The 18,490-nt window shown below is 34.3% G+C and overlaps 1 protein-coding gene and 1 long non-coding RNA gene across 5 annotated transcripts in view; one reads left to right on the top strand and one right to left on the bottom strand.

Moving 5' to 3' along the window:
- The window catches only part of LOC109532909 (Down syndrome cell adhesion molecule-like protein Dscam2), an 86,333-nt gene that overhangs the window by 45,932 nt on the left and 21,911 nt on the right, over positions 1 to 18,490 (bottom strand). For all 4 annotated transcript variants that reach the window (XM_048665315.1, XM_048665337.1, XM_019898046.2 and 1 more), the window contains exon 4: positions 8,039 to 8,181. In XM_048665315.1, coding sequence (XP_048521272.1) covers positions 8,039 to 8,181 — 143 coding nt within the window. The remainder of the gene's footprint in view (positions 1 to 8,038; positions 8,182 to 18,490) is intronic.
- Positions 1 to 18,490, top strand: part of LOC109532912 — a 100,108-nt gene that overhangs the window by 65,965 nt on the left and 15,653 nt on the right. The gene's annotated exons all lie outside the window — the stretch shown is intronic.

Below are 18,490 nucleotides of genomic sequence, written 5' to 3'. Positions count from 1 at the left end.
TAGTAGCATGTACAGCGAATTGGCAGGGGAAATCAAAACCACTAGAGTTCTATAATTCAGTTGAAATGCTGCTGAATTGCACTTTCTAAAGCGCTTTACTCAGATATTTCGGCACGTGCTGTCCTTAATGTAAATATGGTATTTGATAGGTTTTATCTAATTAATTATGAACAGGTTCATCGCGAGTTTCCAAGCATTTGCTTTTTTTAGTCGCAGAAAATTTTCTGTCATTTCCAACTAATATTTGAAAAGTTGTTGATACAAAAATGTTATCGACAATTGCAAGAAGTAAAAACTGTGACAACGTTCAGTCTTCGCATGGCTCCAGCTATTTCAAAACATTTTTATTTAGCTTTTTTCAAATTTAAGATCGGCCAACTTTCAGCTATTGGGTTCATGAAAGTGATAAAAATGTGAAATCGTTTAATCAAACACGGTCAAGAAGGAACCGCTGAAAACAGCAGGAATAAATGAAGACCCACACACTGAGTGTGTGAGAATGCAGCAGATTCTTTTCCTTAAATTAAACCACCTTGAAATCCGATCTAGTTCCGATATTCTGATTTCCCTCGTGCCAACTCGAAGTTCTTCAGAGCCCATTTCGAATGGTAAAGTCGACTAGAAAAAGGTACAAAACGACTTGGCCACAAAAATTCAATTACATGTTCACTGGAATTAAACATTGGCAAAACTGCATTTGCCATTGAAACCCAATGTTAATCAAATCTTTTAACAGCAACCATGCTTTTAGCATAATTGCATTACTACCCTTGAGCTTCCTATCGGGAGTTTCCGTTAGCCCTAAACATGTCGAATTAGTGGTACTACAGGCAAGAACTCTGCACGAAATGGACAATTTCTTGCTGGTTTGAATCTAGGGAACATAGATTGGAAATTTTGATTTATTTTACAAAATGAATAATGTTTGATAAAAGAAAACTTCCGCTAAGAGCAACATGAACTATTTATACATAGCTTAGAACGGTTGCCGTTTTATTTTACTATGACTTTTCCATTTTCCCGTTACTTGAGAGTGAAAAATCTTTTATGCATGCCTCTACCGCGTCCTTCTCATTGGTTTTCTCTTATAGTCCCTTTTAAATGTGTAACTGGGGTCCGGAACCGTTTCCACGAAAATGATAAAATGTTACTGCTTGCATCTAAAATTACAAAGTTTAAATTTAGGAACTGAATAAAGAGAATTTCAAGTAGGTATCCTATAAATATCTGGAAAAAAACCTATTTAAAGTGAAAGACGATTATTTTTGTCTCTTAACTTTGAGAGAAGAAAGATGTTGGCGTTTATTCGGAAAACTCATAACGATTTAATTTACAATTTTCCCTCTTTTTGTTCTGCTTGCTTTTTCGCCGCCATTAATTCCAAATTCAAGAAAATGAATATCTTTATGGCATAGCATGACTTAGTTGAGGTACAAACAAGACTATTCTTGCATGTATATAAATCGATACATGTTTAATGGGAACTTGTGCAATTACTATCTGCGTGCTCCACTTAGGGCAACTTGAATTCTCCTCTCCATCGTCAATTTGATAAAATTGTCACGTTATAATGGATCACAAAATTGTGGCTTCCAATATACTTTAAAATATCTATCGCCTTCAATTTTATCAATTTTATTTCTGTTAAGCCGTTTCAACTTGATCGTATTTGTCCGTGCATCTCAATACCGGATATTGCGTCGGAGAAGTTGCCTTTGCTGAAAAAAAAGCAATTTAGTGGAAAGCCGTTGTCACTTGTGCTTACGAAACCCATTTAATCCCATCAGACCCAAGAAAATGAACCCACAAAATTTGCGGACATTTTAAGAAACAGACAATTGCGAGATGGGAGAATTTAAATTGTCAATATGTCAATTAAAGGATTTCAATTGAATTCTGTGAAAGCTATTTAGGGGGCTAAATCTGCTGGACTTTTCACTGTGATTATTTAATGCGGTTAAATTGGAAAGTTTTTCGAAAAAGGTCAGCCAGCTCCCCTGGAGAAGGGATAGCTTAGAGACTTGTGTCTAATTAATTTAGAACACAACCTAATAACCCAATTTTAAATTTTGCGAATTAACACTTAATTAACAGCTAAGGCTACCAAATGTTACTAGCAAGTCAAATTGCTTATGAGCAATTTGCGACTAAAGAAACGACCACTTTACATCACTAGTACCAAGTACGTATTTTATTACTAGTGAAGTAAACAGCAAACATGAACATGTTTGCTATTATGGAATTTTTCCTTAAAGAGCGCTAAATTCCGGTAATAACGAAGAGTGACTAAAGATTTCTGAGCAAGATTACTGAAAATGTTACAGACAAAAAAGCAAACAAACCACAGATTCACCCATCTGGGCGAAAATGAAACACCCCGCTGCATGAAGAACCATTGTCATACTAGAGCTGTAATAAAAACCATTACATAAATTCTTAATACGACTGTTGTAATTAGTACGACAGATTGGACTTTGCTCTGAAAGTACTGCAACATTAACCATTTGATCGATAGAAGAGTCGGTTTAAGCGAGCTCGCACAAACAGGGCATAAAGGTCCCATAAAGGCGTCGTGTGAGAAAGCCCGATAGAAAATTGATGAATTTCGAATATAAAAGAGTGCAAATGCAGGCTTTAAAGGTTTAGTATCCATATTCATGAGATCCAGGCTGCGGAACTCTTGTCCCTCTTCACACCGACTGATCAGTTAGTTATTGTAGACGACGACAAAACAAATGTACTCCCTTTGGAAAAACTTCTGGCCGATGAAGAACAAGCATTGAACCGTTACTCAACTGATCAAAACAGTATGTTTAATTCAAGAGCTGCTTTAGTTGCTTATGGAATTTCTGTTTTTACATATAGTGAAAATTTAGAGTGTATTTTTTAAGGTAACAATAGTTGAGCGTTGAGCGGATTTCCTAGCGCGCAACATAGAGAAGCTATGAATAATAATGCTGTCATATCCAACCGGAGAAACGCATGGAGTTAATATCGGGTATGTGACAATGTTTATAATTGGAGTAGGGCCATCCAGGGTGTTACCCATTAATTGCAGCTGCGGTAATGTTTTTCAATTTTCATTGGAACCAACAGGACTAGACACGGTCAAAAATTATTGGCAAAATCTGGGGCTTCAACGGAACTTGTTGCTGGTGAAAGTTTGTTAAGTAGCCAAATAAATAATAAAAGTTTGCAATCAGGAAAAACGCTTCTCTATTTCATTACTGCATTAAACCAGTTTTCAATCGAAAAAGACCAGCAATGAAATATGAGCTGGCTGCCTTTGGAACTGTTCTTAAAGGGTCTATTTCTGGAAAATAAACTTCACTTGCTGTCAAAATATGAAATACTTTTATGTATTTTACTCTGGCCGTCCGTTTATTCGACGCCTTCAAATGCGTTTTAAAACTTGTTTACCCAAGGTGACACAATGTTATCTTTGGTGACAATAAATATCAGAAGGCTCAAAACGGATCCAGCTGCTTTCTGAGAAAACTAAAAGTCAGAAGATATAACACAATTGTCAGTTTTCTATAAACCTTTCGACTATTAGCAATTTAAAATTGTTGATGCTCGGAAAATTCGGCTGGCGTTCAATTGAAGGTATGTCAGGATTCCATTTCACCTTCTCGCTTGGAAAATAACTGAAAATAATCATTTTATTGACTGGAAAATACGCCCGACTCCTCTCGGAAAGCGTTTTCATTTATGGCTATTGCTTGGAACAATATAATTGAAAGCCAAATACTACGTGAAGCATGTACTGTCTTATGTTTCCCGTCAAGAACATTAACATTATTAAACCCCCACAAGGACAATATAGAATATTGTCTTTTCCTTTTAGCTTCCTTGTAAAAATATGCAGGTTCGTGCATTTATTCTTACCAATGACAACAAAATTGAATTGAAAACCTACCGTGATGTGAAACCTCGAGCATGTTTGTTTTTTCGTTCTTTCGAAAAAATCTAAACATTATGGATTTTCTTAATGTTCCTAATGCATCGGACTGATAGTTCAAAGCGATATGTGTAATATGATATAAAATAAATACTACATAATGCAAGCATGCCTTAATGCAATTTGAATGACAAATGCAATCGCTGATGGAAAACCTACTATTCGTTTCATATTTTTTCTGATGTTATCCATACCAATTCCAATACTGTATTTAGTCGGTTCTACGTGGTGAATTAAATTCACCATCACAGGTTGAAAATGTTTTTGTTGTATGTTTTTCAATGCAATTTATTAATACTTTTTGCGCCATATTCAAAGCATAAACTGAAAAAATGGCGGTTTAAAATTTGAAGATTCACCTGAAAAGACGATTAACATATTCATGTGTAATTTGCCGGGATAATCATATGCATATGGAAAATGTTTTTCGAAAATTACATCCATCTCCTCGTCTTATTCCTTTGAATCTAATCCAGGGTTGGTCATACATTAGCCGTACTCAACCGCTTTTATTCAGGTTTAGTTAAAACTTTGGAAGCGACATGATAAATGTACAGATGAATGAAGTTTGAAAAAAAATGTAAATTTAATCAGGTCGCTAGATATGAATATGCTCATTTCACCTAAAGTGAGAATAAATACACTCATTTATAAAATCGTTTTTTATGATTATTATTAAACTGGCTGTTAAACTGCCGGTTCGAGCAGAAACGCGGCTCTGTCATAAATTCAAACCTCCAGGAGTCGGTAATGTTGGAGTTAAATCCAGGATTAATAAAACAGGAAGTTACAATTTCAGCACCCTGTTCGTGTGATGAAACATAAAGTGTTAGAAGATGAGTGTCGCTTTCCATCCGCCGGGAGTATAACGCTACGAATGTCTGGCGCTTCTCATTTTTAATTAGCTCTAAATTCTTAATATCCCAATCTGCATCAGAACCACCATGGGTATCAATGGATAAGGCCAGCAGGGTATGAGCGAGAAGAAATATGATAAACCAAAAAACTGCAATTTAAAATAAAAATCATTTTCGAAAATTCGAGAATCATTCATTGGCGCTTTTAGTGAAGCAAGTGAATCGGTTGTTTTTTAACGTAGCAGCAAGCAAAAGTAAATTGCCATTTTTATGTAGCTAGAAATTTGCAAAAAAATTCTTGAGTTAATATATAGTAAGATAACAGGCCAAGTTCTATTCCAATGCCGTTAAAAATACACGCTTAAATCCTTAGAAGAAGTAACTCAACAAGATTCCTGAATCGGAAAACGACTTCAGAATTAGGGGCACCTTTGTGAGACAATTGGCAAAGAGGTGTTTCCAGCATGTATAGAAAATAGACAAACTTTACGTTTGAGTGTTTCCAGGTGGCAAATCCTGGTTTTAAAATGCAATCACTTAAAACTCTATAGTTTGTACTTCTGAATTGAATCTAAGCATGCAGGTTTTGTGCTCAATCTTGCTGCAATATTTTTGCAATTATGTGAATTTGGTAGCCAGCAATGGGCTTGTTCGATGTCCTGTAGTTACTCTACTTCTGAGAATAACTTAAGATATGTTTTTAAGTTTGCCTCGCTCTTTAGCCTTATTGGAAATACTAATAGAATTGAATTGCTTGCGAAATATCTTTAGACACTTCCTATATGAAAGAAACGAATAATTGAGTAAAAATAGCACCTGCCATAAACCTGATTTAGAGCTCGAATGCCTGTTGTTTTTAATCCACTTCCATTTCTCAATATTTGAAAGGCAACTACGACATATACATTTATTTCGTATTAGTACGCTAGTATTTCGACTACATAAACTTCAATATAAGGTAGGCGTTCGAAATAATGATGACAGAAAACTTTCCATATTTCCTTCCTGGAGAACTTTTCGGGTGAAACCTCTCATTTAAATTATATTTACCTTGGGAACGCAAATACAAAATCTAAACCGCAAATTTCCCCGATCGAATACAAAATTTCACACACTGGCTCCTTTGACAGCCGGAATTTGATTTCCCTTTGAGCCGAATTTCAAATGGATTTCAAATCTTATTCCTCATGCTCGTTTATTTCTTTAAGGATTATGGCAAATTTAATACGTCATTGACTATGTTATGGGTTATTTACGTGTAATTAGATAAATTTAAAATGTTACAGTTCCCAGTTGAAATCTGAGAAGAATATTGTAACTGTTACTCACTCACATCCAGCTGCTTCAGTCTCAAATTAAGATCTTTTAGACAACAAAGTACCTACATGAAGTAATTCAGTGAGGCCCAGAAGTAATGTTTAAATTCGTTTAAAATCATGCAGGTTGTTTTTTGATAAAAGCTCGGACCCGTCAATTTTTATTTGCAAAGGCAATTTTTTTAGGCCAAAATTATTTCCACAGGGTCGTGTAAATATAAGTAGCGACCATCAACTTTTTTTAATGCAAGCAACTACGTTTATATTTAATTTTTGAATTATTTATTGAATTCTGAGTATGATTCAGTTAGCATGTGCCACATTTAATTATAATCAACAGTTAGTCCTCAAAAGGACCGGTTTTCTTCAAGAAATAGTAGAACGATCAAATGAAATGTTGAAAATGTGTGCAATTTACGGCTTGACAATATCCAAATAAAGTCTTCTTGCTGGAGCTTCTAAAAATTTCGTTTGAAAAAATTAAGCTGATGGTTGTACCTCATTTTTGCGTAATAGTAGTAGCTGCGTAAATAGATGTGCCCTAAAAAAGCGTATTTAAAAATAAAAATGTACGGATCGAAGGTTTTTACCAAGAACACGCCCCTGACTTTTAAATTAATGTAGATATTACTTCGGGGAGTCATTGTATATTCAATTTATTATTACACCGGTCCTAATTATACCGCTCTATGCCAAAATATAATTCAAGCTCTCAAATTTTTGCTCAAACTCAAATGGCATTCAATGAATAAGTAAGTTTATGTAGTTAAAAAAAGCGAGTCACCCTTCTTATCTACACTATGACCTGCAGTCTTAAGGGTTGTTTTGATATGAAAGCCCAATGACTACCGTAGGCTGGAAGTTCAAAATAAACATCGTCAACAACTGTTTTGAAATTCCTGTAATACACTCTGGTTTCACACTGACGTAGTGTTTGTAATTGTTCGTTGGATCACTTCAAAGGGGCACATCTGCAGATGTTTTTCAGCTTTTTTGTTCCGCTTCTCTTTGTGGATCTTGAGCCATAAATGATGATCGATTTTTCTTCACCATTGTATATCGTACGAATTTGCCTGTGTTTATGCGGTTGTTTTATTTAACTGAAACGGCACAGTGCTCGCTTTAGATTTGCAATTTTTCTTTTGAATAACAGAGCTTGGCGAAGGTTGGAGGAAGAGGGTTTTCAGATATTTAAAAAATATTCGAATTCAACCAATTCGCTATGTATAAAGCCGAATAGATTTTCCAGTAAAATAAAATACATAAATTATCGGACAACTAGCAAGGGAGCGAAATAATTAAATAATGCAGCAAATCGTGGCATTTAAAAAATACAAATTAAGGGAAATATTAGTATTTCCTCTAGCCTGACAGAACGGTTTTTCCATTAATGGCAGTGAAACATGCACGATAAAAATGAATTACCAAACTCGTTAATTGGACATGGAACATTGCGAATCTAGGACATCGTCTCTATAATAAGTCATTCGATTAAACACCTTTAATAAATTTTGCGTCAAACAACATCACGTTTTCAATTAATTTCATTATCATTAAATCGTCGGCAAAATTAATTATACAAATATTATGGTGGCGCTGAGAATCGTCTAATTGTACAGCAGTTCAGTCTTTACATGTTCATTAACATAGAAAACCACCAGTTAAAAATATCGCTGCTGATAGAACCGGAGGGAGTTGAGGTTTTAGTAAAATTCCAAAAGCCCAGATACTCTTGATCCAGCTTCCACACCGCAGACGTAAAAACAATACAAAGCGAAACATGCACTGTATGCAGTTGGAAGCACAAAGGACAGAGTTTTTGCCGGCGGTGATAAAAATCGGTTTGAAATAGGCAACAAAATTGATTGTCCTATTTGAGGTGGTAATAACACCATAATTCTTACCAGCCTGCACGTGCACTTCTCTGCTCAGAATCGTTCCAGCTATGTTGGATGCTCGGCAACGATATATTGTTGAATGGACATCCGCTCTATAGTCCTCGGCTCGAAATGGTGGGAAATATAAGGTGCCATTGCCAAGTGATTGCCTGAAACAACATCAAAACACTAAATTATTTTTATGTCGGTCCATACGACTAATCTACACAGCTATATTTTATCGCTGTTGACAATGGCCTATTCATATGTAATACTTTATCACGATACAACCAGCTAACTTGCTCCAGAATTATGGCCTTTTATCCAACAGAAAATATAGACTTTTATTGCACATAACTTAGAGGAACATTGCTTGCAATATGCTAATTTATTTTAATTATCCTTATTAAACAGTGCACTAAATGTGAGCTTTTAACTAGAGGTCGTGGTTCAAAAAGTGCAACTTTTCCCAATATTTAATGATAAAATGCTCTAAGTAATCTGGTAGACATTCTATTAGTATCTTTCAATACCTACAAATAACTTCAAAGTATCTTCATTAAATAAACTTCCAATGAAAATCCAAACGACTGGAGCAGCAACAGCCTTATTAACGTATAACTAGACGCAGGCAGGTAGAAGGCTCAAATAGATTTAGCAAAGACGTTCCTGTTAAGGAAGGAAAAAGGCAAAATACCCAAAGATTGACAACGGTTGACGTGATCAGTGTGCGCGGTTTTCCAGGATACTTTCCTTAAAATGATCAAAACTCTATTTACATTAATTTAATCGGCTGAATAAAGCATCGGGGCTTTATACATTTCCATGTGGTGTATATGGAACAGCAAAGCAAGCATTGAGTTAATTGGAGGAACATAAGCAAATTTATTTAACGTTTACCTTTATACAAGCAATAAGACATTAATGCGTGTCTATATTTTTTTCCATTTGTCATTTGATATAATTCATTTAATAGGGACGAATATAAAGGAAAAAACCATAAAAGCTGTATATAAATTAATTGACCAATGACTACAAACGACAGGGTGGTCTATTGACGGTCTCTAAAAAGAGCTGGTTAAAGCGCCGTCGTGAACTGCTAGCTCGGCTAGCATTCAGCGCCGACTCCGACTAGTTCTTTTAAGGTTTTAATCATGCGATCATTTTTTCTTTCTAGTTCTAGACATTCCATATCAAATAACTGCTACATTATGCAAAATGCATTGATTTATAATTGAAACTTGAGAAATAAACAATGCAACCTCAGGCTTTACACCACTCTGGTTAAATAGTTATTCGAAATATTTCATGGGTTTCAAGTTCTGGAATATGCAAATGTAACCATAAACCGCCGGCAGAATGTCACAAACATTATTGGTTTCGTGCAGTTTCGATTTTCGCTTTTTTGACCAATTGCCAAGGGCTGAGCTATTCAATATTTGCTAAACTTATTAGCATGATAATAAACAGTACTTTTACAGCATCCCGTTTTGATTTTGCGCAAGCAATTTCAACAACATGGCACAACAAGGTTCGAATGTTTTTCGAATAGTATTACATGGATTCAAATATTTGCTTTAAACTAATATGGATGGAGTTTGGAGTTTTAAAAAATATTTTTAATACTCGTTGAACCCGAATTGCCCAATTGATACAGCAGGTCAATTGAAAAGATCTTGAGGTAATTAATGAATCCTCTCATGCAAATTGCGCGTGCACTTCAATCGTGTCAGCAGCTATTCCGGATTCAACGCCTCAATAAATATCATTAGTACACCAATAGGCGTTAACTACTAATGGAGCAGTCTTATCCCAGTGAGTTTCCAAGTAGCAGTCTATAGCTAGCATGTCTTTAGCAGGATACTATTTCATGAAGAACATAAAGCAAAAACATTTTTTCATTTTATTTCGAGAGTTTATACCTTAGGTACAGGCACATTAAGACAAAGTTTTCTTCCTTCGTGCTTTATATTTAATAAATAAGAAGTGATGTGGGCGCTTAAAGAAATTATGAAATTTTTCTTTTACGAAGGAAAGCTCGGTCACGGCGTATACAATAGGGGCACATTTCTTTGAAGTATGTTGTACGGAGCTAACGGAACTGAAATACTTATTAGGAAATACCTTCGGGTATTCGTTGAACGCAAATATCAAATTCTGGTTACAGCTTTGGGTATAATTAACAAAAAGCATTCGTAATTACACCGTCGTGTCATCATAAACACTAAACGGTCATCGGGATATTAATAATAAAAATTATTTGCTAAAATTCCAGACTTTAAATTCAGGTCTGTTTATGGAATAGCACTTCGGCGATGCCGTGAAAACTGCAAATATATACTTTAAACGTCAGCTCGGTTTAATTCCCAATATTGATTTTCTATGTTGACAATAATTCATAGAGAAGTTTAAATCAGTTGTGAACTGTCGTGGTAAATGGGTTCTAAAAAGGCCACGGTTTCATCACTTATTTTTATTTGCGGATTTTTCAGTTTGGATACACATTTGCCAATCAATTATAGTTAAATATAGTACAGTGTCAGATTTTAAAATATTGCCAAACACAACTGAGAAATGGAGAAATCAAACGAATAATTTTTTTCAACCATCACGTAAAAATCTGTAGCTAACAAGCAGTTCAACCCGAAATAAAGCAAGCAGTTTTTTGAACTGACAATAACTGTACAGCCATAAGTCCCATGTTACAGAGTTCGCATTGACAAACAATGGCGTGTCATCCGCTCAAATGCACTAAGCCTCTTACTGCGAAAATATGCGCCCTTCGGTACAACATGACACTTCCTAGGCATATAAATCAATAGATTTGTCAATCCTCGTTAATTATGTTGCGACTATGCTCTCCTATTTCAAAATAATGAATTAGTGATTATTATCGCTTTTAGTTATGCTACAAAAGTTTTTATGTTATTTGTCTGTTGTTAAATGTAGTTTATTTTTTAAATCTAACCAGAGAGAATTGAAATGTAAATACTCGACTAATCAATGTTTGCTGGCATGGAAAGATTTATTTGCTAATTAAAGGCCATTATAAGCATGCTCTTTATTTTCTTTTAACTGGGCCTTGAGCTCTAAGTGTTTTTCAATATCCTGCAACCGAAACAAATCGGATACGGAAGCGCGGGCAATAAATTAATTACATTTACACCATTTCATTTAATTCCAAAAAGTAATCTGGAAGTTTGCCCGATCTTTTTTGCGCCATGCTTCAGCCCTTCCATATAGGGCATAAGCGAAATTGAGGAAATTTAATATAATCAGCCTCTGGTCAGCGTATATGGCTTTGAATTTTCAAGTTTTGTATGTTGTTTAGACCGGAATTAGTGGTCTAAATTGGACATATTGTGCTTTTAGTGAACACTAAACTCAATCGGGAAAGTTGACAAATTGTTTATTTGAGATTTCTGTCTGATGGATAAAACCAATAACTACATAATAAACCATTAAACTTCACGTATTTCAGCGTTTCATAATTAAATGTTAAAAGTTAATAATGTGGGGTTAACACGCGAGTTGGCTTTTCAATTGATAAAGCTTAACACTGTGTAGGGAAGACTGCTAAAAAAATGCATTGACATTTTCGTGTGGATCGAAGCTCATAATTTTACCAATAAATGAACAGTTTGAAAAAATAAAATAAGTTCAAGTTTGCTTTCAATTATTTCATTATATTGAGTTTGTATATCTAGTTCAGTCGAAAATATAGTTGAATGAAGTACATATCAAAAAAAATGTGGTCACACCAAAACATCGTTTTTAAAGCACAAGACGAATGTTTGAAGTTGATAAAGTAATTTTCACCTGATAAAACTTTTATTTTATGCGACCTGGCATACATAAGTCCACATTGTCTGACATTCCAATATAATGTGAAGATAGATGATGCACGATTTGAAATAAACACCATTATGCATTTGGGAAGAAGCTGTAAAAATAAATATAAACTTAAAGCAAGACAAAGTGTTTTTCCTTAGAGCCTGCTGAAGGTATTTGCGAAATAGATTTAAATACGTTCCATAGTGTTGACGAATTAATCACATTGGTCTGGATAAATTACTCTCCTTAACTCTAATTTCTTAAAGTACACAGTATGCATCGGATTCTTAGTTAATTTTAATCTGCAATCTTGTTAATGCCAAATGCGTTTTCATTTATTTTGCCACTAATTTTATAACGGGATTTTGGCTCAATTATTAAAGTGGACTGGCAACGAGAACTAGGATTAAAATTTTAATTTGAAATAAACGGTGTTTGCCAGCGTAATTCGGATTTCTCCGCAAGATATTCGTTCATTTCCCTCGCAAAAATTTTAATTTCACCATGTTTGGAAAAAATGGTTTTAATCGGTAATTTTCAAATTTCACACTAATCTAAAACAGATGAACAGGAATGAAATAATGAAAGAATAAAAACACCAATATTATATTACTTGACAAATAACTACGCACGTTATTGTATTTAATGTAATTTCAAAATAGAAAGAATTCATATGCGCCCATATTACTCTTAATTTCCCCTTTACAATAACTGTAAAACTAATTATAGATTTCTTAAGAAATCTTCTTTAGCATACAGGGTGATTTTGGGTGAAGGTGTTTAAATTTAAACAAGTTTTAATGTTTAATTTTAATGAATAGTTAGCCAAATTACCATTGAAATACTCTAAAATCTTATTTAATCGATATTATTATGCTCAGCAGGTCCCTCCAGAGAATGATGCCAATTTTGACCCTGTATACGGTCATACATTGAAGAGAAAATATTTTCTTTGTTGCCGTGTACGGAAACCCTAACACAGGAAACTATAGATGATAAAATATTAAAACTTATGTTCATTTCGTTATCGAAACACGAAAAGTTTTGGGAAAGCTTTAAAATTGCCCAGGGGACGCACTGGGCTTTTATTACATTCCTTTTCGTTGTCTTACTTATCTTATTTCTTTCGCTTTCTGTTTAGATATTTGCTTACGGATAAGTTGTGTGCGATTTTATTTGCTCACGGATTTTCGGTTATGTATGAGGGGCTCGTAATTTCTGTTTTGATATTCTGTTTGCATCCGATACCAATTTCTTTGCCGGTTCAAATTTCAGGTCAATTTTATTTGGTTTATTCAATAGCTAGATGAATGGAAGGTGCGGCAGTTGTTACAGATTCACGAATTATATATTAAGAAAATTGAGATAAATGATGACTCGTAAAAGGAGGGAATATATTTTTTATTTATACGTAAAAACAAAATGGATTGAAATTGAAGATATAAACATTTTTTTACTTTTTACAAAGTCAACTTTTATACTGAAAACTGAGCCGGAACTTGGCTCATCGCATGTAGCGTTGCAGATATTCGGAACTGTTGCAGCCAAATTAACGCAATAGCTAATAACATTTTCCAAATTTACTGTTCGATTGGATATTATTTGTTCATTTAGTATATTTAATGAGAAACATCGTAGGTCTTGCGTAAAATCAATAGCAAGCTTGTGGATTGACAGGCAAATTACTACAAACAGAACATCGAATCGAATTTAACAGTGTTACATTTATCCGAATATATTTTGACCATACTATTCAACTATTAATAATATAAATACATTGAGGGTTTTAATCATTTTCGTTTGGCAATGAAGAATACAGCAAATGTTCGACTTTTTCGGGAATTCAGAAACTATGTTAAAAATGGTGTTTTGCGCGATTCTACCGATTAGTAACATTTACAACCATTCATTTAATATAGAAGCGAGTATAAATGCTTGATAATAAAATATATTCCGAATTAATTTAGCACCTTCAGAATACCAGCTTGCGACGTGCCTTTATTAGTGGACAATATAAATCATTCAGCACTGGCTCTATCAAAATTATGACCTAAAGCCTACTCGAACTCCTTTTCCATTATTTTCTTTTGACAACCACTAACGAGAAAAGCAAGCGCTTTAATTGTGTTTTTCATTCGTTTATAAAGTAGAAGTACCTAATTTATTGCCCAATATTTCCTCGAACTTAAATGAAGAAAGAGCATTTACCACTTGAACAGTAACAGTATTGAACGAATACTCTACACTCGCGGTTTTAACTAAATAGTAAAAGTATACTGAAAACCAAAGAATGGTGCAGATGGGCCATAAAAAGCCAATATTCTAGTCTTGGTTTGTCTCTGCCTAAATATAATTCCGACCACTTTTTTGAATTAGCACGGATAATAAATACTTTTAATATATTATAACGCTCCAAACGTAATTTCTAGTGGTAACATGAGAAGCAGTAGTTATATGCAAATAACACTTGACACAATGTAAACGTTTTCTTGATTGGCCAGTTCAGGGTTGTATAATGTGGAATTGAAATTTGCACTAAACCGGGTAGTAATTGATATTTGATCAGGGAGTGTAATTATAATGTATTGTCATTTCCAGGCCCATTTCAGTTAGTAAAGACGCAATAATTACATGAATGGAAAATATTGCAATATCCAAATGCGCGTTGAGAGTAGAAAGAGTTAGATTTCCTCGTTATTAGACATTTAACAGGATTTAAAAAGTTTATCCGTCACACATTTGCGTTCACAGATATAACGGCCAATTCAATCTCCAAGCGACAGTTTATTTTTTATTCATGCGGTCCGAAATTCTGTTAGAGACGAGTATTGATCATTATTCCTGCAACAAAGGTGGATACAATATAGATTCCGAAATCTATTCCACTCCTGCACTTTAGTAGGTCATTCGTCCATTTTCATTAGGAACTGCAGACAGGTCCATTACTATTTTATGTGCACCATTTTGGGTTGTAATCGATCTTTCCCGTCGTAATTTTGCCAAATTTGTATATTCTGGCATAAACTGCTGAATATCCGTGCTATCAACTACAAATGGGCTTTAATGGATTTTGATATCAAATGTTCAACGTACAACTTTTATTACATTTGAAATTCAAACCCATAAGTTAACTACGCAAATAATCTTGTTAACAATGGCAGACTGATTATCACAGTTTACTACTAGAATATTTTACTTTAGCAATATTCTCAACCACACAAATACTGATGGAATTAAAATCTGGTACAATTTTTCAGATCCTCTGAAAGTTTCCCAACACCTCGCTTTCTATAGACCCTGTAATTTATGTTTCCAATAATATGCCGATATCCGACGAGAATGTACTAATCAAAAATAACAATGTCGTGAAACAGTGAATATAATGAGCCGGTTTGTTCTATTGTACAAATTAATTGAAGGAAAAGTTGAGTAAAATGAACTGCAACCAACACATTCAATAATTTTTGAAGGTCGCAACTCAATTTAAATCAGTAACTTCTGAGGAAATCGTGTAAAATACTTTTGAAGTAAAGTCATTTAAAATTATGGGGAAAATGTACTGGTGCGATCTTTTTGACGAGTAGAAGAGCCTGAATAGAGCTTTCATTGCGGCATCAACAGGTACGCCTTGACTTTATTTAATATAGTTGCTCTATTTTCTCCTCCAAGCTACACGTGATCAGAATAGACCCAGGGTGTGAAACAAGGACTTAAAACTTTGCACTGCAAAATATTTGGATTTCTGCTATTCTAGAATAATCCGTTATTGAGCAATTTGTTAAGTAAATTCTATTGAATTCTTTAAACCAAAATACTTGGAAACATACCTCCGTTTTGCTCGTAATTAATTTTGGCCACGCATTAGAGCTAATTGGGGATTTTGATTGATATACTCGGGAAACGGAGAACACGTGAAAATGATGGAAGACTTATTCCTCTAAACATATGAATCAGAAAAAGTTGTCAGGAAAATGGAAAATTCCAAACCAGGTTGATTTCAGGAAATATTTATAACGCTTTTGAGCTTAATTAGCCGAGAACGCTTGAGAATTTATTATATTTTATTATGTATATCAAATTGCAGCTAAACTTGTATTTTACTATTTCCTATTTAGGTCGTCGTGGAAAACAATTTCTTCCTAACGTTTCGCAAACAGAAGTGGCTTGCATCCTCAATCCAATTTCAATTCCGTACGGTATTAATGATGTCCTAATGAGATTTACTAAACGTATGATATATTCTAGGACCTCCAATAATATTGAGGAAAAATTAAATGAGATAACGTGACATTTGCAAATGACAAATCCTTTATACAAATGAACGAAAATGTGGAGAATGCATTTATAATAACACACTGAGACAAAAAAGTCATTGAATTAATGGTATGAGATTCTCTTCTCGGTAAAACAAGCATTACGGTCGATGCACAAAGCATACAAATTCGAGCTCTACATTGTAAGGAACATGAAGAGAGAAGAGCAAACATCATTAAAATCAAGATATAAAGTCACTAAAAGAGTAGTCTAGTAAATTACTGGAGTTACTGTGTGTAACACGTTATACAGAATTTTTCGCTAAAGCACTGATCGCATTTCTATAGCCCAGTTCCGTTTTGTGTTAAAAACTTTTATAAAGCATGAAATAATGGTGAAAAATAGGCCTGAATGTTGCGACAACGACCAAAACTAAAGGAACAATAGCTGGCTGCTATAATAGCACAGGATGTGGTCACAATAACAGAATGATAATATTTATTATGGCATCAACAGAGCTTGCGGCTTTTCATGCATTTTATTCCCCTAATGTTAACAAATTGTTCCATCACTGGAAACTGAAAACAATAGGTTAATTTGTAGTAATTCATTTATAACTTTAAATGCAATTTTACTGACTGAATTTGTTTTCGGTTAAACTGGACATTTTCTAGGTAAAATTAAATTGTTACATCATGTGATATAGGAAAACCTCAAGCCACTTTCCATTCATATTACATAGTTGGGTGAAATATTTAGTTAATTTAAATTTAAATTTTAAATTCATTTTTGATATTACCGCTTACAAACTTGAGTAAATTGACGGAATATGAAAATGCTAGCAAATTAAAACAGTTTGGGTAAACTAACCGAATCAATAGAACGTACTTTAGTTTAGTGCAAAAATTCTAGGTTAGATGTAAAAAAATGCAGCTGGTCATATTTATTACTATTCGGCAAATTCCATTTCAATAACACAATATATATTTAGCCTGATCGGATATATCAATTAACCACTAACTTCCATGCAATTTAACTTCGGTTTAGATGCTATTTGAAGCTAATTTGAGGAAATTCTGGAAGTGAAAAATCCCTGGAGAAAACAGTGTGACAAACGATGGGGAAGCTTTGAATTATCCAGAGTGGCATTTATGTTTCAAAATATGTAGAATATTTATTAAGTATGCGCATAGATTATCAGGTGTGCGGGCCTAATTGACTGATGATATTTCAATTATTAAATTTCCGCTATTTAATATGAAAGCGGCTGTTGTGGAATTATCTGAAAAAGTCCGTCTTGGGGTGGATGATTTTAAAAATACACCTCCATTATATCTTATGTCAAGAAAATACCGTAATTGCTTTGCTTCAATTTACTACCTATTAGGGCGTAAGGAGTTGTGTAGCAATTTATAGCAATTTCAGTTAATATTAAAAAGCGGGATCATAACTGATGCTTAGTTTATTACATTTGAAAGTGTTCCAACTTAGCTTCCACTTCAGATATAGGTAAACTGTTCAGAGTAAGCGGACTTAAGCAATAGAACATATTGGCGTAAAAAACGTGGATAAAACTATGAATGATCGAAAACGGTTTTTTACGATGTAGATTGTTGATAGACCGTAAGTGATGCGGTAGGAAGGACTGGCACTATTTCAAGCAAGAGTTCTAAACGTGAGGATGTAAGAGCCACTAGGGAATTAAGAGCCTCAAATATCGAACTCCATCTCTCGCGACGCCGACGACGTCCTATTTATCGTTGATGTTGCCGTCGACTTCAATTAACTTCTTACGTTAATTGACCACGATAGTAGAAACATGGAGTTTCTGAGCGAGCGCCGTTTAGCGAACAACGCTGAAAGAGACTTCTTGGGAATTAAAAATATTGATTATTTATTAAAAAATAATTACTTGGCTATACTTGACTGAACGGGATTGAAAATTACGTTTTTCAACTTACGATCCTGACAAATGCCTGGAAAAAATACTCGGTTTAGCAGCAGAATTTGTAATATTTAGCAGAGTTCATTGCACTGGTCGTTAGACGACAATCATTATTTGAATCTGCACTAGTAAATACTAGTGGTATTTAGTTGCTAAAGAATCTGTCTTATGCGCTCGTGGTATATAAACTATATAAAAATAGAAACGTTTTTTCATGTCATGATCAAACGCCTCTAAATGCAGTTCTCTAATGAGAATGTTTCTCTTTGATCCGTCTCCACTGTCCATCGCTGCCTCAGGACAACCCAATTTGTCTCAGGTCTGGACATATATAAGTCCCATATAGCAACCCACGTAACAATCGAATCCTCTTTTATCCATGTTTACAGTCGACTAAGGGTTCCAGCTAATTAAATAGAAATACCTTCTTGATCTGGATTTACTGG

The sequence above is a fragment of the Dendroctonus ponderosae genome, unplaced genomic scaffold, assembly GCF_020466585.1.
Source record: "Dendroctonus ponderosae isolate FM_Combo_2020 unplaced genomic scaffold, Dpon_F_20191213v2 Dpon_F_20191213_1, whole genome shotgun sequence".
Lineage (NCBI taxonomy): Eukaryota > Metazoa > Arthropoda > Insecta > Coleoptera > Curculionidae > Dendroctonus > Dendroctonus ponderosae.
This window is presented reverse-complemented; position numbering and strand designations above follow the sequence as displayed.